Raw genomic sequence first — 23,380 nt, 5'->3', positions numbered from 1 at the left:
GAAACACAGTGTCACTGATGCAAAGCACCAAAAGCTATTTGAACACTAACAGTGCCTCAGATAATATCTAGCCTGCATGAAGAAAGAAGTGAGGTACAATCAAGATAAGGTACTTTACACAACAACAGAAGTATCTAAAGGTCTAATCCCTATGCGTCACAGAAAGCAACAAATACTAAAACCCAGCTGAAGTTCATCCTACGAAGCACACATTTACAAAAGTAAAGAAAACTGATGCATGCAGTTGTTGCAAACCACCCATTAAAAGTTGTCCAGGGAACATCTGCCAACAATAGAACCACTTGGGAATCTGTCCGGCAAAAATGCTAATTGGCTCCTGCTAGGTTTCATTATAATAACGAAAGTTGGTATTTAGAAGTGAAGCATTCCTGCAAGGTTTGTAACTCTATGTTATACAACAATCAGAAGCGTAGGTGAATGTGTACTGACCTGCAGCCATCTGCATGTAGCCGGCCAGCGTGCAAATCCTCCTCTCACAGGAACCGCTGGGCAAGAAGATGGTGATGATGGCCAGCAGGGAGCTGACTGCCAGCAGCGCACAACCTCCAGAGCAGAGCACTGCACTCGTCTGCAAGCACAACACAACAACTGTGTTTAAGTGTTTTAAAATATAGTACTATCAATTGTACCACTTATTTTAACGAGGAGAAAAAAAGGGATTTGAATGGTGAGTGCTTGGAGTTGGTGCCGTCAATTTTATTTGAGTGCTGTTATTATGGGAACAATACTGTTCAAATGAAGAGCTACCATATGGAATTCTCAGTACTGATATAATGGAAATGTAACAGCCTGTCTGTTTCTGGGTCTTAATGGCTCAGTTAGGTTAATTAATTTACCTTACTGTCTGTAGTGTTCCCTGTGTGCATGTTTTGCCAGCAAATTTGTATTAAACTTTGTATTACATTTTGTAATACTTTTTTTTTTGACAAAAATGATTTTAATAAAAGTTCCACTAGTCACTTTGAACCCTTTACACTAGCAAAAATCCCCAAACAACCTTTCAAGCTCCTAATCTGTGTGTTGAAAGCTCTTCATGCCCTTTCAACACACAGTTAAAGAGCTGGAAAGGTTGTTGAAGTCAGATAAGTGGCATCATGGCCCCAAACAAAACACTCATCATCCTTCAACAACCTTCCCCACTCTTTAAACGCATGATTGGAGCAGCATCCCCCAAGTTATCTTTTGTGTGAGAATATTTTCTAGTTCCGGACATGCCATCAGCTTGTGATTATTCAGGAGGAGACAGAAAAGTCGTAGAGAGTCAGTCTCTCCTCTCTGATAGGTGGCATCAGCAAAAAGACATGATGGAGTAAAAGGGAGGAAATGTGGTAGTGGAAGGTTTTGAAGACTCATTGTAAACAAATAAACAGGATATTGTTAGTACATTTCTTAACTTCACATTTAGCAAGTGAAGGATTCTTTAAAAAGGGATGCTAGCAGTATAAACATACAGTGTGACTGTAACATTTGTCAGTTACAGAATGGTCAGAATGGTCAGTTCAAATAACTGTGTTCTGGCAATTATACTATAGGTACAACAGGACAGGTTAAATCAGGGGTGTCCAAACTTTTTTGTTGGGGGCCAAAAGGAGAAATATATTTGAAGTCGCGGGCCACACCCTGTAATAAAACAAATAATGAAATATACCAGTTTAAATAATACTTTTATCCTGATTACTTTCATTTACGCACCATTTTACTTGACTTACTATCTTTATCTTTGACAGTGTTGTCTAAGATTAACTAAGATTTTTCAAATTTATGTTTAATTTCATGATGTCTCTTAATAGATAGATAGATAGATAGATAGATAGATAGATAGATAGATAGATAGATAGATAGATACTTTATTAATTATTAGGGAGTTTAATTAAATATTAAACTCCCTAATTACGGCAACTTTTAGACTCTTTGGCATGTTTTTCTGCGCTAGAAATGCGCACCCTCTCCGCTTTTAGACTCTTTGGCCTGTTTTTCTGTGCTAGAAATGCGCACTCTCTCCGCTTTTAGACTCTTTGGCCCGTGTTTCTGTGCTAGAAATGCGCACTCTCTTCGCTTTTCTGCGCTTGAAATGTGCACCCTCTCCGCTTTTAGATTCTTTTGCTCCATTTATCTGCGCTAGAAATGCGCACTCTCTATGCTTTTAGACTCTTTTGCGCCGTTTTTGACACCTAGCGTTCAAACTTTGAATCTCACATTATAAAAACCTGCTTAACAGCGGGCCAACTTTCATTCTATTTCTAAAATACCGTAGGGGCCGTAGTTCGGACACCCCTGGGTTAAATGCTACAGTACCAAGCATAACTATGGTATGAATGACAATGACTAAACTGTATAGTTGATAGCATATCTTTCTTTACACAGTGCTTTGTACATCCATAATAGCAACACTATCATATCAGTTTCAGGTTAATGTAGTGAGCACATTTAGAGCTCAGATCAGGTTGGCTGTAATGGGCTTTATCAAAACACATTTCCTCAAAGGAATTTGTTTCATTAAGCTTGTTTTCTGTACAGACGCTTGTTGTTGCACAAGTAGAAAAGGTGTGAAATCAATCAATTTAAGTGCCTCGTGGGGGTAATAATTCTAGTGATCAGCAGATGTTCGACCAAATTATTTTTTGCTTAGAGTAAAGGAGTGGAGCTGTGTTGACTCTCTCTGTTAGCTCATCAGTGAATGAAACAACAGTCAGGGATGTTCTTTTAGAGTTCATTGAAGGCATCCATCCATCTCTGATCAATACAAGTAGTGGACAGAGAAAGAGACAACTTTACCCACTTACACACACACACACGATTTACAATAGAAAAAAACACATTCAGAATGTGCATTAAGGAGAACAGACATTCAAATAATTGTGATATCTCAATTTTATGTTGTCTGGGTGGGCTGAGCGTATTTTTCAGCCCAGAAACAACACAGACTTGGGTTTAATTTCTGTAGTTTCTCTATTAATATGAATAAATACAATACTAAAGGCCGCAAGCCCTTGGAAAATGTAAGGGCAGTAGATAAAGAGGGAGAGATAAAGAGGAAGCGCAGCAACCCCATGGCCCAGTGCTGTTAGTAGGTGGCCGCTCCACAGTGTCTTGGGGCAGGAGGTGATTTCCCACTGATGGCTTACTACCTTATCCGCTGGTTTGATCTCAATGCCTCTTCATTATCCCCGTCCCTTTGATACTCTGCTTCCTTTCTTACCCCCTGAGCCTTGCCCAGATGCTCACACATGTTCAGTTAGCACGGATATGCCTTGGGAATTTTAATCGATGTTATGCAATGCAGTCACATTTATCTTAATGTGAGGCTATACACAAGTGTGTAAGAACTACAAGAGTAGATACAAAGTGAATACTACTGTATTCACCTGTTCATTATCAATCTCTCAATACAAAATACATTTAGAAAATTTGAACAAACAAAGAACTTGCATTTGTACTGAATATCACATATAAAATGTGATATAAACTACTGTAAATACAAAGGCCCACACTGAGGGTAGACCAAAAATTGATGCAGGAAAAGCACACTCTGTTGAAGTGTTTTAGATTGTGTTTTCTTACCATATCTATTTGGCTTTTGGCTCGTTCATTATTATTATTATTATTATTATTATTATTTTATTTTATTTTTTGATTTTGTAATGGGAAATTACTTTGTTATTCTACTGAATCATGTTAGTTGTTAATCAATACACCAGTGAAAAGCTTGGATATGCTCATATTCATTTATTATCACTCAAATTAACTTTATTTAATGGTACAATGCAAGTTAGCCATCTAGCTAGTTATTTACATTACAAGTACATTATACGTTATAAACCGTGTGTTGATTGGTGTTACTGACGAGGAAAATGTTTCAGTTTTTTGCAGCAAGCAGATACAGCTCTGGAAAAAATGAAAGACCACTTAAAAATGATGAGTTTCTTTGATTTAACCAAATTGAAAACCGCTGGAATATAATCTAGAGGATGATAGATGACCACAAGTCATCAAACCAAGCTGAACTGCTTGAATTTTTGCATCAGGAGTTGCATAAATTTATCCAAAAGCAGTGTGTAAGACTGGTGGAGGAGAATATGCCAAGATGCATGAAAACTATGATTAAAAACCAGGGTTATTCCACCAAATATTTATATCTGAACTCTTAAATCTTTATGAATATAAACTTGTTTTCTTTGCATTATTTGAGGTCTAAAAGCTCCGCATCTTTTTGTCTGCAAATAAATGCTCTAAACGACATTTGTGGAAATGTTGTCCGTTTTCTGTCTGTAGCTTTGTTGAAGCTACCTGGGGTGCTTTTCTGTAATAGGCTTGTACTGGTGTTATTTTTATCAAAATGTGTTTAAGATAATAAATTCTTTAGGTCTTTACTGTACCATGTAGAGGTGCAACTGAATTTGGACAACCTAGACATGAGTCTCTTGAGATACAAATACCCATACACAAAGTATGCAGAGCAGGTTATGGAAGTGCAATCACAAAGGGGTCTATAATAAAACCCCAGGTAAGACCACAGGGGCTGAGGGAAGCTCCTGTGGTCTTACTTGGGGTTTTATTATAGACCCATTTGTGATTGCACTTCCATAACCTGCTCTGCATACTTTGAGTGTGTTGATTATGATTAGGTGGAGGAAGAGACATTGCTAAAAAAAAAAGTCAAGGTTAATATCTATAACTGTGGTCACGATAATCCTTGTAGCCATTAAACTGCACATGTTTACGATGACAACAATGATGAATGAATTGAAGTGCTCAACACTAACGCGCTAACGACATTCATCCATTACAAAAACCTAAAAAAGATTACGGATGCACCCATTTGAACATGCTTCCTGCTAAAAGATGCCAAATGGAATTCATGTATTCATGGAAATAGCCTGCGTTCTCTGTGCCATCTTTTGATCTCACCTGCTTCAGAGCCTCTGCAGGAAACAAGCTATTCCCTGCAGCCCTGGCCAATATTGCCACGATTTGTTACAAAGAAAAACACAGAGATATTACAGTAGAACAGCTAAATGAGACTGCAGAATTCTGTTTAATAGGAGTGGGAATAACAAGTGTCCCCACAATACCACATTACACAGACACTTGACCAGTAATGATATTATTATGAGATTTGTGATAAGCTAAGTACTGTCATATGATGTATTGCAATAAACTGCTTATTATTACTTCTGACAGCTATTTGAGAATTGACATTTATGCATTTGTCAGATAGTTTTGTTTAATAAACATAAGGAGGTCCAGCATATTTTTTGTAACAGAGGTAGTAGCACCTGTTTGGAGGGGGAATCAAATCTGTTTTACACTATTCAGAGTAATGGTGTTATCCACTACATTATTCAATGACTTTTTTTGGTATTAGCTACCCTAATTATAAGCATATTGTCCCCCAGATCATTCATTCAGTTTAAAAGATACAAAGATGTCTCAATTAGATACAAGTTTGTGCCTAACATTAATATGTAAAGAACAACATATACACCCTTTTATCTATTTTTTTATCTATTGCTTTAGCAACAATTAAATACACTATATGGACAAAAGTACTAGGACACCTACTCATTCATTGATTCTGCCAGGACTGTCTCTACTGTCCTGTCTCTAATCTGTCTGCATTCAGTGATAAGAGTATTACTGAAGTCAAAATGTTGGCGATATTATCACGTATGATATGATATGGCACACCCGTACTAGTTTAACTATTTCACAATATTGTTTCTAATTGGGAGTGTGAGTTTTAAAGTATGTACCTAACTGGAATTCTATGAGTATTCAGGACTTTTAATCCACGGATAAAAACATATACAAACATTTACAAATTTGTTGATACCCCTCGGTTAAAGAAAGAAAAAACAACAATGGTCAGAGAAATAACTTGAATCTGACAAAAGTCATACATCCACTTACATCCACTTACATACTCTGAGCATCTTTGGAAGGATCTCAAAAAAGCTGTCTGGTAAAGGCACCCTTCAAACCTGAGACAACTGGAGCAATTTGCTCATGAGGAGTGGGCGCAGAAGTCTCATTGACAGTTAAAGGAATCGTTTGTTTGCTGTGATTGCTGTGAAAAGGTAATGCAGCAAAATATTAAAATAAGGGTATAATCATTTCTGTCCAGGCCTCTTTCCTGAGTTTATTTTTTTTAAATAATTCTATTGAAACATGCCTTAAAAAAAGCAATGTTTGACTTTCACTTGTTCATTTTTATAGCATTTTTATGTATTATTACTTTTGTCAGATTCAAGTTATTTCTGTGACCATTGTGGCTTTTTCTTTTATAAACCAAGGGGTACCAATAATTTTTTTCTGCCTTGTTGAATGGCACAGACAATAAAGTACAAATATTGTTGTCCTTCTATCACATTACAATGGAAATGCAAGGCTAGTCTATGAAAAGCACAATGAATGGCAATCTGAATCCAATTTGCTGTGGACGAACCCCTTGTTAGTCATTGCAATAGTCATTAACCTTTACAAAACTGCAGAATTATAGCAGTTGCCAGTGATCCATGGGATACATCAGTGTCACAAATCAAAAGTTCACTGATATGCTGTACAGTATTTGCATTATACTGCAATGTAGTGCAAAGCCCCACACTGACAACACGTAGCAATATAACTGTGATATGTTATCCCGTCCATATCGTTCAGCTCTATTGCAGACTATGTAGCAGCGTAACACTAAATTGCTTCCCCATCACAGTCTCAGCCCAACAAACTACACAGAAATCAATCGGTCCCTTTAATTAATCTGACATTTTCCACTTTCCCCAAACTCCTAGGGCCAATAAAACAAGTGGGCCGCTGACGAGTAAAATATGTTCATGTGCTGGCCCAGCTGCAATTAGTGCCCGATCCATAAATCAAAACCAATAACCCTACATACTGCTTAGATATTATTGCTGAACACACTCATTATCATTAGAAATTAGACAAGAAAACAAGACAGAGAGATAAATGTAGTCTAGGCAGCCAGCTTTATTTTATGTGTGTGTGTATGTGTGTGTGTTTCCCCTAGCCGAGTCTAATTTAGTAGAAAATTAGCTTCTAACAACAACACCCCTTTAAGATGGGTTTCTGAATAGATGCTAATTATTTCCCTAAGTATTTATCTGCACTTGAATTGCAGGCCTGATTTTCAGTAGTGATTTGTATAATGTGCACTGATGCTGATCATCTCCAATGTCTTTAATACACAGTGTATAATCCAAAATGTGCAATTCAAACTACTTAAGGTAAAAGTCACAGCTGTCACCGGCAAGAACAGGAACATGGTGGTGACAGTCATTTTCATCATATCTCACTGAAACAAGCAGAAATATCTGTCAAAAGTTTGGATGAACCATAGCATTCCAAACTATTCTGACATTTTTTTTTTGCACAGCAGGCACTGGCTGTCAATTTAACATCAGAAAGACAATAGACATGAACAAATTTCCATTAAAAAATCTAAACTTGGTTGGCGTCAAGCTCCAAAGATGTTGCATTTTGGTTACTTACCACCATGACTTAACCCCAACAACAATGTCTAACAACCATAAAATTTCACATTTTGTCTAGATTATCATTATGAACTTTAGGAGATAGTAAGTTTTGATCAATATAGCTCACGACTAATTGTTCATATTTTATGTTCTTATTACATTTGCATGTGATGATTGAAATAAGTTGGATTTTGATGGCAAAGTAACATTTGTGTGGGAGATGTTTAAACATTAACATTTACATCTTCACATTTTGGCCAAACCTACATTACTGGACAACAATTTCAATTAATATTGGGATTTGGGTGTTTACATTTTTACATTGAAATATATAGCAGAAATTAAAGAATATAATAATATTTTCACACTTTTTAAACCAAACTGGTCACTGTGTCCAGATAAACAGGATACTATACAAAAGCTGTTTTTTTTAAGTATGACAGGCCCATTTCTTATGTGTCTGCTGTGAAAGGAAAAAGAAGATTTGTTTGAATGTAGGGCACATCATGATACTGTACAGTTCTGTGAGTGGTTGACATGTATAAGAGACAGCAAAAGAGAGAGAGAGAGAGAGAGAGAGAAAGAGAGAGAGAGAGAGAGAGAGAGAGAGAGAGAGAGAGTTCAACGCTGCAATATGAATCTGTACCTACTGACAACAGCAGATAACAGCAGATCAGTGTGAGGTCAATCTCAGGGCAGAACAACGACTCCAGTGGAATAAACAATAACATCAGTCTTTATACATGCTCCTTTATAACCTAGAGATCCGGTGTAAAAATGCATTGCGATCAGTGCATTGCGATGCTTGGCTCTGAAGTTGTAGATCGACTTCACTGATTTAAAAAACTGATCACAGCCAATTAAAATACTATTAAACACTCAATGTCCTCTTTTTTAAGCCAAAATATTTTTTGCAATGTTACTAATAATTTTAAATCAAAGCAAAATAATAGATTTTCCAATTCTGATTTCAGGATGCGGCGAATCATTGCTAAAAGAATATCAATCACTCTGAATCTCTGTCTGAGATTTACACCTCTAGTAATAAATCTTCCCAGTTGACACAGAATGCAAGTAGTCAGTGATAGAAAGTGGCAGATTGACGTTAATAAAGGCAGGTTTATTACACGCCAGCGCTGAAACCAGCCTGCTCTTCAGCAAAGAGGTTTATATGGTTTCAAATCATGCAGTGCAAGATTTGGAGAAATTCAGTTTATTAGCAAGAATTATAGACTGCTGGAAAAAAAATCAAGGTCGAACCTGTCTTGTTACCATGGTGAAATATTTTCTCATATATCTCGCTGTGAGTGTGTGTGTGTGTGTGAGTGTGTGATTGTGTGTCCAGAGCTGGCTTTGGCTGTTGTGAGCAGGGAAGCAGTGATGATTGGGAATCAGTCCAGGCTCTCGTGTTCCTAATGAAATATGAAGCCTCTAAACGAGGGCTGCACTGAACTTGAACACACTCGGGCACACACTCATTCTGCAGGATTGTATCACTGTACTGTACGTACAAATTGGCAAAATGTACTTGATAGACTATAAGATATAGCAATAGCCCTTACTTCACTCTATATAAATATACAGTGGCGTAAAAAAGTATTTGCTCCTTATTTTTCTTCCTGAGAAGAAAAATCTGATTTCTTCTCAGATTTTGTTTTTGCATTTTTGTCATACTTACAATTTTCAATTAAAAACTTTAATCTCAGACAAATATAATCTGAGTAAAAAAATAAAAAGCACTTTTTAAATGATGATTAGCATTATTATATAATATATAAATATTATATTTATATCCAAACCAATTTAGCCCTTTGTGAAAAAGTTTTATTTATCTCTTAACTACAACACTATTTGGAACTTAGGACAGGATTTTTTTTTTGTTAGCAAACCGTTCTTACTGTCAGAACTGAAAAAGTATTTTTTTTTTCATAGTAAAACCAGATGTTTATATTGTCAAGCATTATGCTTCTTAACCAGAGTTTGTAGGCTTATATGTACTCTTTACTCTAAGTAAATGATTCCAACATATATCTATAACATAGCTCACAGCAATCTACCATGGGCTAACACAGTAATATCACACACTATAAAGCTTATTTTTATTTTACTGTAAGACCTACTATTCAGTAACTTCTTATAATTCAGTACCTGCTAATAGTAAAACTGACTGACTCAACCGATAGACTCATTTCTCATTTACACAAGATTTTGGATATTTTTTTTCATCGTAATGGTTCTTTATAGCCTGCAGCTGTACTATTACTGTTCTGTTATTTCTCTGATTACAAGAAGTTAATAATTACTGTTGTTGTTCCTCTAACTATTCCTCTTACAATCTACACACCAAACATAAACCCTGCCCTAATCAACTTCTTTCTCTTTCTGTCCCCCATGTCCTCGTCCTTGAGGTGTCCATCTATGGTTCCAGTCCCTGTGCTCTGTAACAGGCCCGTCCTACTACAGCAGAGTTTTACACAAACATTCTAATCCATTTTCTTACCTCCCTCTCTGTTCTCTCTCTATCTCTCTCCCATGTGCTGAGATGCTCGGCCGGGCTGCCTGCCTGCCTGGATGTGTCCATTCGTGATTCCAGCTTTCTGGAATCATTCCTGTCCTTCTACTCAGCTCAGCTCTTTTTTATCCATTATGTGCCCATGACCAATTCACATTCAGCACTCAGAACCTGTTCCTACATTTCTCTGTACTGTTGTTTTGTTCGGTTATTTGTTTGTACTGTCCGGTTTTGGTCCCTTCTAAGGTTTCTTCCTCTTAATGTAATGGAGTTTTTCCTTGCCACTGTGTCACCACAATTATTGGTATCTCTGTGGTGCTGCTCATAATAAGCTTAGATCTGTTTTCTCTGTAAAGGAGCTTTGTGACAACTTTTGTTGCAAAAAAGCGCTATATTGATAAAATTTAATTAAACTGAAATGAATAATGAATAGACATGACAACGGGGTTGAATGGTTTCACATATCTTGGTGTTTTACAAATCAAATTGTATAACAACAACAGAAACAAATTGAGGAAATGCCATATTCCTGGGCTTCTAGGCTCCATCTACAGTCAGGAAGTGTAATTTATGTCTTGAACCTACACTGAAGGACATGCTATAAACATACATTTCTGTTGACAGATACACAACTGTCACAGAAAGTGAAAGAAATGTGGACTGAGCTGGTAGAGTAATATTACCAGTTCTTACATGAATTTGATTTAGCAGCATTATGCAGTTCTCACATGCGCTGTCTTGACTGATTCACCAACAATATTAGCTACACCATAGTGCATACTGGTAGTGTGCCAAGAAGAGTACAGTGTTTTTCGCACTATAAGGTGCACCCTATGTATGAATTTTACCAGACAGGTTGTAAGGAGCAGTAAAGTCACTCCACTGAAGTACAGCATTATACAGGAGTTTCAGTTTAGTTCTGGAGTAGCATTAGAATTAGCCACTAACCGCTATTTCCACATTCAGCGGTAAATTTTATCGGCCCATAGCCTACTGCTAACCCCGGATAGCACTGTTGGAGCAGCGTTAGCATGCTGGAAAAATTCGAGAATCTAAGCTAATGTAAATAAACGGATGCACTTTACCCACCCAAACAAACAGTTTTCAGGAGAGAAATTGTGTAGATTCTGTGTATATTAATATCCAGCGCTTGTTTGACTTTAAAAGAAGGTCTTTTCTCATTACAGTTTTGCTTACTTAGCTTAGCTTTACTTCATTTAGACCCCCACACCACCCCCTCAGGCAAGACCTGCTGAATTATAAGTTTCATACAGTGTCTCTTAAAATGTGCCCTATAATAGACCAGAAAATGGATGTTAATTGATAGTGCACCTTATAATACGCAATAGTGTGAAAAATATGGTAGTAATAATAGCACCTCTATTCTTCCTATTACAAATGCTATTATATTTTAAATGCTATGTAATGTTGATTTAAATTAGTTACATGACTGATTGACTGAATAAATAAATAAAACAGAATCACTGCTGTGCTTGATGGACTTGATGGCAGAGAATGGACCAACACCTAAATAATAATTGGTCAACACTTCTCTTTCTATTGGTGAACAGTATACACATGGATGAATGGTCTACAACTAGTAGCTATACGACAACATAAATAAAATCCTGTCTGAACTCATGTTTCTCTCGCATAAGGCAAGCTTCTGCAAGCCTGTTCCTGTGGGTGCAATCACAGTAGTAAGGTAAAGCTAGGCTCCAACTGTTCCCTATTTTTCTTCATTCTTTCATTAAGACGTCAGTGAGAAAGCTTTCCAGTGCCACACAACGCGTTTCAAGCCCTAATTATGGAGCTAATATACATGTAGCTTCAGTATAACATAGATGAAGCAATATTACACAACCAAAGCAGTGTATGTGATATTAAAATGTCCAGCCTAAAAAGAATCAATTTACCCAGAATTACTCCAGTCATGGATTATAGCCATCTAAGCGCTTACCTCTTTCTCATCTCCTATTCAGACTAATAGCAATACCAATCACCGTAAGTGTCTGTCACTGACATGTCTGCTCTCTCTCTCACTCTCTCTCTCTTTCCTCAACCCTCTCCAGTCACACTCAGGCCATTAATGCCATAACGGGCCTTCATAAACATTGCTTTACACTGCGGAAGTGGCAGAGCTCCAGTTAAGCTCTAAGGCTGTGAATTTAGCCAGGTGTTTTTTTCCTGCCACAACATTTCCTTCCTTTCTTCTGTCTCCTCTTGTGGGATAGACTCTGCTAAAGCAGCAGGAGGGAGTCCTTCCTTTCCTCTGTGGTGGTGCCTAAACATGCTGAGGAAAACCACAGTGTTATTTTCTTTTAAAGGCTGAGCTTCTTTTGTGTTTCACGTTTTCAGTGGAGTTTGGAGCAGGTAGCAGAGAGTAGCTGAGTGAAACACAGTGAAAGCAACTGAGGATCTGTGGTACTTATGGCTGGAAATGTTATAAATAACATCAGTCATTAGAAAGTGTTCTCATTTTGAAAAACATTGACATTGAACACTTTAACATGGTTTGGAGCATGTGTGTAATGAATTAGGCATGGTGTATGCTTGATGCTAATTGGAGGGTAATAAGCTTTCATTAACTGTTAGCTACACCACATCTTGGACTATTAACTACACTCGTCTTTTTTGGTAAAGCTGTAAATTTGATTTGTTACCAAACTGTTCCAATCTTTAAGCTAATAAAAAAGATAGATTTGTTTAGACTATGAAATTTTGGCCATTGAAGAATTCCTTGTTAATGCAGAGAAATTATCCAATCCTGTATAAGTTGAGAGGTGTTATCTTGTGAGTGAAGTATAAACACTGACAAGGGTGCTCATGGCAAGGCAACGTGAATTATCTAATCTTTAGTAAGGCCTCATAGTGGGTGCCAGATGGATAGGACATGACCGACAAGACAAGATAATCTGGCAGAAATCACATTCACATTCAATGCAGGTACGCATATCACACATATCTCACAGGTCAGCACAGCGACCTTTGGCTTCCATGAAACATACTAAAAGTCATGGGATAGACATAGATCTGATGCTGCTTATGGTGGTAATACTGCTGTATTTCTCTCCTCCACCCGATTACAGTGCTTTTCTTTAATATTTCTTTTAATTAAATACAGTCATTTTACTTTCTTAAATCCAGAACCAATTTCTTTCAGTATTTTATATTTTACTTTGTATTTGAGCACAGTGGCAGAAAGAAGCATCTCTCTTTGTGAGAAAGGTCTATTGGATAAAAGGAGCCTTTAAAAATTGCAGAACATTTGGTGAATCTGGCTTTTTGTACAGCTCCTGCAATTCCAGGCATAAAATACTTACGAAGAAAAAAACATTGAGGTTGAAGAATGATAGAATGTTAGAAGAGCCACACTGCTAATTAGGAAATTAACAGAAATGGAGGCATCTAATTGCGCTGGCCTGATTGGTGCAGACACGCAGCAAACGTTTGTAATCCTGGAATAATAATTACTGCTCCAGCGAACTCAAAACATTATTGCAAATAAGACAGAGGCAAGTGGCACATCAGTGAAACAAAAACTGCCGTCCATTATTAACCAAGCAATTTTTCAGTCTCCCCTAACAGATACTGTGACTCGATAATTGCCTCGTTCAGAGAGCTCTGATGGCCGCCGTAGATTGGAATGCAAATCCGTGAATCAGGTTTCTGTATTTATATTGGGCAGGGCTAGAATTTCTGTACAGAGGCCATGGAGTTTCCCATAACATTCCCAACTAGGAAAAGTCTTCCCATTCAGAAGGAGCAGAGAGGAAATACTAAACGGCTTCTCTTTGTATGAAGGAATTCATTATGTTTTCTCATGCTAAAAAGCCTGGCAGGGACGTTTCCCAGCTCTATTTAATCAGGATCATAGTATACAGTGGCACGCATTATTAAAACTGGCAGGACTCTACAAACCAGGACTCTTTTTCACTAGAACCTAATATGAGAAAGGTCTGCTGTTAGTACATTAGTTGAATCAACATCCCTCTGGGCGTCAGTCAAAATACAGTTAAAGTTAAGAGCTAAATAAAAAGGAATGAGTTTGGCATATACAGTCATTTACAATGAATGTTGAAATTTCTGCCTAGCTGTATATATATAAATAAAAGTCTATACAATAAATGTCAATAAACAACTTATTGAAGCATAGCAAATTTAAATATTTGATTAATTCCACATAATTGGGCTGGATTTGTTTAAATTTTTCTGTCTCCTTCAGGGAGTCGTTCCTTTCCTCTAAAATGTGGTGCCTAAACATGCTGAGGAAAACCAGTGTTATTTTTCTGAACGTCTTTGTGTTTGACATTTTCATGTTTAGAGATACAGCATGTTGCAGCAGAGTGAACCACAGTGAAAGCAACTGTGGATCTGTGGTAGTAATGGCTGGTGATGTAATAAATATAAAAAAAAATCACAAACACCTAAATAAAATAGCTGATTAATTTCATATCATTTGGGATGTTTCTGTTTATCTGTGTTATTCCCTGTTTTTTTTCACATTCCCCTTTAGTTATGTTCTCCTCTTCTTCACCTCAATTGAGGGTGGAGGAGGCAAAGGTCAAGTTCAAACCGCGGCCGCTCACATGAGGAAACGGCTGTGCAGCAACAGGCGGCTGAGGGCAATAAAGGCCATTGTTGTGTCTCTCAGTGTGAGCTGCCCTGCTCGCTGAGAGCACCACATGAGGACGATTTGACTGACTTACTCGATTTCCAGCGTGTGTGTGTCCATGTGTGTGTTTGTGTGTGTGCGTAAGACTGATTGCTGATCCCTCCCCTACTTTACGGAGGTAAACACAGCCATCTGAGCACCACAGGGCTCCAGCACGAAGAACTCAAGGCCTCCATGTGGTGTCAGAGTTAAATGGATTTGTGTTAACTCCGTCCACCCTGAACCTCACTGAAGGTCCAGAGACTAGATGAGGATTACTTGGCCACTTCGTACTGTGAGTCCCCTGCCTGAAGAAGGCATGTAGGTTCTTTTCAGGTGACAGAAACACATTGTCAGCAAGAACATCACTAGTATTAAGGAGGCAGATGCTCATTTAAATAATCAGATTCAGTTTAAGCTTTTGACTGAACAGCAACAGGGAATTAGGGCACATGAACAACTGTTATTGGGTTTAGGACTGTGAACCCTGGGCTTATTTAAATGTGTTTACCCTTACAAATCATATTGACCTGTTTTAGTTTTTGTAAGTTTAAGATGCAAAGAAAATAGTTGATACTATTTATGTGTCATTTTATATTTATATTCATGTTGTGAAAATAATGGTAAAGAGTCTATTTATGGATTAAATTAATATTCAATGAACCAAATATAATTGAATTAATATAGAGGGGGGTAGGGGGTTTATGCAGAAGCACTGAAGGGAGGGGCATATATCTTTGCTGATGTCATGGTGTGCACAGAATACAGACACTCGCAGATACAGTATGGGTTGTTTATTGAGTACAAGGGCAGAGAAACGGGTAGTCGTACAGAAACAAGTAGAGCACCGGTAAACAGAAACCACATAGGAAAAAACATACCATGCGTGAGAAACAGTCCAGAGTTCAAACACAAGGAAGCCAGCATCAGAGATAATCCAATAATCAAAAAACGTGAAACAGTCCAGGTCATACACAGAATAATCCACAATCAGAGATAATCCAAAATCGGCGTCGAAAAAACAAGAGCAAGGTCATACACGGAAAAACATACACAGAAAGGTAACGCTTTGTAAAGTGGTAGAAACCAGGCAATACGCGGCACCTGTGTATTGGTGAAGCGTTCTTAGATACCCTGGGGTAATCAATACTCTGGGCTTTCAGGCGGAAGCAGGTGAGGTGTCACGTGCGTGGGTGTGTGCGTGATGTCAGCGTGTGGTGCGTTCTGGGTAGTGTAGTTGTTAGGCTGCAAACCTCCGTTGGAGCTCAGTGTGGAAGGAGCAGGAGTGCCTACAGCACCAGGCGCGACAGCTGAGCTTTCCAGCTTTCATTTTCTTTCCTGAAAATGTCTGAGATGTGTGATTACAACTGTACAATACTGCTGCATTCAAATACTATTAATTTCTTTCCCTTGAATCCTCCCTCTTTTAATCTCTGTTCAGCACTCTAGCTGTAGAGTTACAGCCTCTTCTCCATCCACCAGATTAGTGTTTCTGTAACCGCTGAACTCCTTTTCCAGCGACTCTTGTTGGTAAAAAAGATGCTGAGTAAGGAGAAAGCTCAGACTGAGCGACTATTGCCTTATCATTCAGTACAGGGCTCCACTGATATTTCCAATGCTTGATAATATTAGGCGATATTTACTTTATTAAACAATTAGGACAATTGCTTGGATACACTTTATTCAAACATTTATGCTAAACTTGATTAGCTACATTATCATCTGTATATCTTCCCACTTTGTAGTACTATTCCACTTTTTTCTGTCAGAGTTTATGCTTGCTTTTATTAAGGGTGGCACAATACCACTTTTTCATGTCTGATACCAATACAGATTGTGCAACTTCCTCTGTTGATGATGTATCCATGTTTCCACTAAAACTGGTGCAAATGCTGGCTGGTTTGCTGAAAAGCACCAAGGTTCTTACAAGCCTCAATGGAACCAGTTTTAAAAACAGCAGTTATTTTGGTTGAAAGGGTTAACAGTGTGTGTGGATTAATAGTTATTGAAGCACTGGTCCTTGCGCAACTGGCTAAAATACTGTTTAGTGTTATATATATATTTTTTGTTAATTTATTGTACGTTAAGTTCATAATGTAATTATTGTGAAAGGCCTATACTTTTTCCCTCAGATATTGAATCCAGAGATTTTATCCAGTGTCAGACCGATACCAATAATCAGTATCAGATTAAATAGATTTAAGTTTTTTAGTTAAATATGTTTTTTAAAAAATATTATTTTAAAATATTAAATGTGTCCAGATAAAGCATGAATTTGTCTTTACAAAAACAAATCAATACAATTATATACATATTCAAATTCAGAGGTTTTTTTTTCCTGTGACAATGTGTAAATGCAGATATCTGATTCACAAAATACTACTTGATGTGTGATGTGTAAAAACACAACCTAGTCTAAAGCATACAAATGCAGGTGAAAACAGTGAGTTCAGATGGGGTCCCTTCACTGTACTCCCAGCACAGTGTGCCATGTATATTTATATAACTGCAGTGGGTGAGCGAGCAGATCAAGGCAGCATTTCTCCACTGACGGGCTGCTCTGCGCTCACGCTGAAACTGCAGTTATAAAAGTTACGCAAGGCTCTTAAGAGACTACTACCACCGGACAGCTGCTACTTAGGGAAAAGCACCAAGCGGAAGTTCAGACGTGCTATTTCTGGTGCTTCAAAAAGCCTGCTTTCAGCAGCTGGGAATAAGGTGGGCCGCTGATGTTGCATTCGAAAAAACGTTGTCCCTAAACAGTGGATAATGAAGCCGAGATGACCTAAATAACGTACTTAAAAGGAATCAGCATTGCTGAATGAGAAATGCATTTCTAATTAGGTCACTTTGATGAGGCACTGATTCGGTTGATGTTCTGACTAATTGGTCCGATATTAGGATAATTTGTGCTTGAGTACATCTGGGGAACTGCTTGTAATATAAATGCAGCAGAAATTGCTTTGGACAGGCACATACACACACACACACACACACACACACTAAATAAAAGGGTCAATAGTCCACAGTGGCATGTTGTGCTGCAGCATTTGTTCCTCATGTTAGGATCGAGGACTCACGTCACTCCTGACCGAAACAGATCTATACAGCTTTCCTGCTCATGTCTGGCCGCAGGCTGTTCACGACTTTCACACCGCCTCTAATGAGAGGTGAACACACTCCATCTGCCACCACACACACTGTTAAAACAGTTAAAAGTCCAGGTTTGCTTGACTTCATGCGCACAGCATGCCACCTGAATATCAAGTGTGTTCTGGGGATTGTGAAAGTGTTTAATAGCTCGACTCAAATTTGCCCATGTCAGCTTCTTTGGTCTTGCCTTTAAAAGTCTAATTTCTGTGTAAATCCTGAAAGCGGTTTGTCCAAACAATTACCGTTAAAAGGCAGAAGGTACTACAGCTGAAATATCTGCTTTAAAGGCTATGTTACAATGTTTAATACCAATATTTTAAATAATTTTATTTTTAGTGTTGTTAAGAATTAACAAAATTTTGGGATATGAACCACGCCTCAATTTCCCGTGCTCCTCCCCCTGGTCCTATATATATACCTTCCAGGCGCTCACCTACGCGACTTTCGACCTCGCACGTGACTTCCGACCTCGCACGTGACGATCCTGCCGCCCTGGGCCTTGATCTGGTTGCCTCGGATTTCGAGCTGTTCTCTATCCGCTTTTCCTCTGCCGCTCTCATCGCACTCCAGGCTGCGCTCCGTGGTCTCCCCGGCTCAGCTGGTCAGATGCCCGGCCCAGCACTTTACCTGCCGGACTCTACTCGCTGATTCCACGCTTCAGCACCGGCGCCAGCTAAAGCAACTTGATTCAGCGTGTCAACTGCCCGGTCTGACTCTTCGGATCTTTGATTCTGCGCAAGCTAATCTACTCGACGCAGCCAGCCAGCTACCGGATCCGACTCTTCGGATCTTCGATTCAGCGCAAGCTAATCTACTCGACGCAGCCAGCCAGCTACCGGGTCTGACTCTTCGGATCTTCGATTCAGCGCAAGCTAATCTACTCGACGCAGCCAGCCAGCTACCGGGTCCGACTCTTCGGATCTTTGATTCAGCGCAAGCTAAACTACTCGACGCTGCCAGCCAGCTACCGGGTCCGACTCTTCGGATCTTCGATTCAGCGCAAGCTAATCTACTCGACGCTGCCAGCCAGCTACCCGGTCCGACTCTTCGGATCTTTGATTCAGCGCGCAAGCTAAACTGCTCGACGCTGCCAGCCAGCTACCGGGTCCGACTCTTCGGATCTTTGATTCAGCGCAAGCTAATCTACTCGGCGCTGCCAGCCAGCTACCTGGTTCGGCTCTTCGGATCTTTGACTCAGCACAAGCTAAACCACTCGACGCAGCCAGCCAGCCAGCTACCCGTTTCGACTCTACGAATACTTGGCTCACTGCCAGCTTAAAATACTCGGCGCAGCCAGCTATTCGGTTCGGTCCGTCGGATCCCTGGCTCATCGCCAGCATCGCTGCCCGGGTCTTTGCCGGCGCCGCTGCACGTCTCGTCGGATCCCTGGTTCAGCGCAGGCGTCTCCCAGCGCGATTGCTTGGCTCTTAGACAGCGCGGCCACCCTCCCTCCCTGCCGGTGAGACCGATCTAATATCAAATTAATACACGGTTCCCTCGGTTTAATTTATAATTTCCTCTATTAAATGTATTCTTTCCTCGATTTATTTTATTGCTCCCTCTATTTAATGTATTATTTACTTGATTTATTCATCCTTCCCTGGATCTGTTTCACTGTTCAACTTTATTTATTGTTCCCTCCATTTCCTCTATTTAATTTTTGTTCTCTCTATTTATTTAATTGTTCCCTTTATTAATTTTCCCTTAATTTATTTCACGGTTGTCTCAATCTTTCACTGTTTCCTCGATCTTTCAGTTTCCTCGATCTATGTCTGTTTGATTTAATTCATTGTTCCCTCTATTTAATTGTTTCCCTCTGCTCATTGTTAGCTCGGTCTTTTTCTCAGTTCCCTCAATCTATTTCTCTGTTCAATTTAATCGTTTCTTCTCAGTGTTGGCTCGGTCTATTTCTCAGTTCCTTCGTTCGATTTAATTTATCATTCCCTCTATTTAATTGTTACCTCGGTCTATTTCTCAGTTCCCTCGATTTATTTCTTGTTCGTTTGAATTTATTGTTCCCTCTATTTAATTGTTTTCCTCCGCTCATCGTTACCTCGGTCTATTTCTCAGTTCCCTCGATCTTTTCTCAGTTCGATTTAATTGTTCCCTCTATTTAATTGTTTCCATCTGCTCATTGTTAACTAGATCTATTTCTCAGTTTCCTCGGTCTATTTCTCTGTTCGATTTATTTATCGTTCCCTCTATTTAATTTGTTTCCTCGATTTATTCCACTGTTCCCGATCTATTTCAATGTTTGATTTATTTTATTGTTCCCTCTAATTTATTGTTCCCTCGATTTACTCATCGTTCCGTCATTCTAATTCACATTTAGATTTAATTTGTTGTTTCCCTCTATTTACTTTTTGTTTCCTTTAATTCGATTCCTCATTTGTATTCATTGTTTCCTTTATTTTTGTTGTTCCCTCAATTTATTTCATTGTTCCCTTAATCTTATTTCATTGTTTCACAGATTTAAATTTATTGTTCCCTCAATTTGATTAATTGTTTCCTCGATTCCAGCCGGCTAGGCGGAACCCTACGCCCGGCTTTACTACGTACTTTTACCATGAAGGAAGGTGACGGCTCTCTTTTCTGCCCTCTATTCTTTCCGTTACATCGATTCTTTTCTCTGTTACCTCTATCAATGCCAGCGAGGCGGACCCCTACGCTCGGCTTTACTGTGTACATTTATTTCTTTTCTCTGTTACCTCTTTCAATGCCAGCGAGGCGGACCCCTACGCTCGGCTTTACTGTGTACAGTTATTTCTTTTCTCTGTTACCTCTATCAATGCCAGCGAGGCGGACCCCTACGCTCGGCTTTACTATGTACATTTATTTCTTTTCTCTGTTACCTCTATCAATGCCAGCGAGGCGGACCCCTACGCTCGGCTTTACTATGTACATTTATTTCTTTTCTCTGTTTCCTCTATCATGCCAGCGAGGCGGACCCCTACGCTCGGCTTTACTATGTACATTTATTTCTTTTCTCTGTTACCTCTTTCAATGCCAGCGAGGCGGACCCCTACGCTCGGCTTTTCTATGTACATTTATTTCTTTTCTCCGTTACCTCTATCAATGCCAGCGAGGCGGACCCCTACGCTCGGCTTTACTATGTACATTTATTTCTTTTCTCTGTTTCCTCTATCAATGCCAGCGAGGCGGACCCCTACGCTCGGCTTTACTATGTACATTTATTTCTTTTCTCTGTTTCCTCTATCAATGCCAGCGAGGCGGACCCCTACGCTCGGCTTTACTATGTACATTTATTTCTTTTCTCTGTTACCTCTTTCAATGCCAGCGAGGCGGACCCCTACGCTCGGCTTTACTATGTACATTTATTTATTTTCTCTGTTACCTCTATCAATGCCAGCGAGGCGGACCCCTACGCTCGGCTTTACTGTGTACATTTATTTCTTTTCTCCGTTACCTCTATCAATGCCAGCGAGGCGGACCCCTACGCTCGGCTTTACTAATGTACATTTATTTTAAAGGAACGCGGCGGCTCTCTTTTCTGCCCTCTATTCTTTCTCTTACCTCTATTCTTTTCTCTGTTACCTCCATCACTGCCGACGAGGCGGACCCCTACGCTCGGCTTTACTAATGTATATTTTCTGTTAAGGGCCGCTATGGCTCCTTTCTGTTCCCTCGATTCTTTTCTCTGTTACCTCGATCACTGCCGGCGAGGCGGACCCAGGGGCGTAGCAGCAAATTCTGGGCCCTTTTGATTAAAATCGAGATCAGTTATTTAACAATTAACAGTTATCCACTGTTTGTTTATAAACTGGTTAATGTTGATATCTTACGTTAGGAGGCTCAATGTCTTTTACCTGTTTGGCAACTAGTTAAGCTAATGCGAGCATAAAATATCAGCAGCAAATGTCTGGAGTGAACTACATTTACTTTAATTGGACTTTTGCTTAACAAGCAAACTCGGTTTACCTTCGGGAAAGAAAGCCACCATCAGCTGCTTGCCCTCTTTCTGCCTTCTTTCTTTTTCCTTCCTTTCTTTCGATAACCTGATTTCTTGCTTTGGGCAGCAGGATGCCTCTAGCCCCCAGGTCTTTAAATCTGGGCTCACTGATGGTACACCTGAAGCCGGTAGCTATCGGGCGGACTAAACCATTTTGCGCCTCCAGGAGGGGGCCCCCAAAATGTCCTATATGTCGACGGACCGTGATGCATTCTTCAGTCAACGCTTCTCTCCGCCTGCCGTTTGCATCCCATCTGGTGTCCGTGTTCTTTGTTCGGGCGCCACCCCTACTGCTGAGACTAACTTTGGTCCTGCCTGTTGCTCAATTTTTATTTTTGGGGGGGACTACGCAGGACTCTCTTCAGGCTTCTCTTCCTTGATTTATGGAACATATGAACACGTCAGGCCAAAAGGAACAGTCAGACCATCAAAGACTTCATGAGTTCAACCCCTGTACGCAGCTGAATGACCAGAAACTTTGAACTCAGACGGGAGCAGGTGTCATAACCTAGTAGTCGATTTAAATTTACATGGTCGTCACATTCCTTTGTCGAGAACAAAACTCACCTTGCCACGAAACCTGTCTAACTCCCCATTCAGTCAAGCTTATACTGGACTGCAATTTTATCACGAGGATGTTGCTAACTCTGTATACCATCTACTATTAAGTCATTTTCACTCATACCACCCCTGAAACGCTGTTAAAGATCTTATGAAATTCTGCTGAAGACTTCAGTCTCTCACCATGGCTAACCTCCTTTCAGTTCAGATTCGGCCGCTGGTCCTCCCACTTTCCTCTTTTTGGGGGGACCTGGCTTGAGAACCGTCTCAAGCTGTTCTGAACTGTACCCCAAGCAACATCATCACAGTTCCCCTCCCCGCATCGCGTAGGCGGGGTTCATTATAGCAAAGTGTTGTTAAGAATTAACAAAATTTTGGGATATGAACCACGCCTCAATTTCCCGTGCTCCTCCCCCTGGTCCTATATATATACCTTCCAGGCGCTCACCTACGCGACTTTCGACCTCGCACCCACCTCCACCCCATCACCACCCTCATCTTCACTCTCATCTTCATCACTCATCTTCATTACTCCTAGCTGCGGGGGGGGGGGGGGGGACCTGGCTTGAGAACCGTCTCAAGCTGTTCTGAACTGTACCCCAAGCAACATCATCACAGTTCCCCTCCCCGCATCGCGTAGGCGGGGTTCATTATAGCAAAATTTCTATTTCTTTCCCATTTTCTCCTCAATTTACATGGCCAATTACCAACAGACTCATTAGGACTCTCCCTATCACTGGTGATGAACACCAGGAGAGTGAAGACTAGCACATGCCTCCTCCGATACATGTGAAGTCAGAAACCGCCTCTTTTCGAACTGCTGCTGACGCATCATTGCCAAGTAGCCAGCGCGCTCGGAGGAAAGTACAGCGGCTTGGTTCAGATACATCAGCTCACAGACGCCTTATGCTGCAAACATTACCTTTTGGAGTGATGTGAGGAGAGAGTGCCACCTACCCACCAAGAGAGAGCAAGACCAATTATACTCTTTCAGGGCTCCAGTAGCCGATGGCAAGCTA

The 23,380-nt window shown here is 39.8% G+C and overlaps 1 protein-coding gene and 1 long non-coding RNA gene across 2 annotated transcripts in view; both read right to left on the bottom strand.

The window, feature by feature from the left end:
* Positions 1-23,380, bottom strand: part of LOC103045102 (LHFPL tetraspan subfamily member 7 protein) — a 163,916-nt gene that overhangs the window by 114,125 nt on the left and 26,411 nt on the right. The window contains exon 2 of the mRNA XM_007260368.4: positions 451-589. Within this exon, the coding sequence (XP_007260430.1) occupies positions 451-589 (139 nt within the window). The remainder of the gene's footprint in view (positions 1-450; positions 590-23,380) is intronic.
* LOC125799416 (uncharacterized) lies at positions 19,489-22,838 on the bottom strand. Its single transcript, XR_007438317.1, has 3 exons — positions 21,186-22,838; positions 20,898-21,113; positions 19,489-20,754 (listed from the first exon to the last, which is right to left on the bottom strand). It is a non-coding gene; the product is annotated as an uncharacterized LOC125799416 (long non-coding RNA).

This window comes from Astyanax mexicanus, chromosome 1, assembly GCF_023375975.1.
Source record: "Astyanax mexicanus isolate ESR-SI-001 chromosome 1, AstMex3_surface, whole genome shotgun sequence".
Classification (NCBI taxonomy): Eukaryota; Metazoa; Chordata; class Actinopteri; order Characiformes; family Acestrorhamphidae; genus Astyanax; species Astyanax mexicanus.
This window is presented reverse-complemented; position numbering and strand designations above follow the sequence as displayed.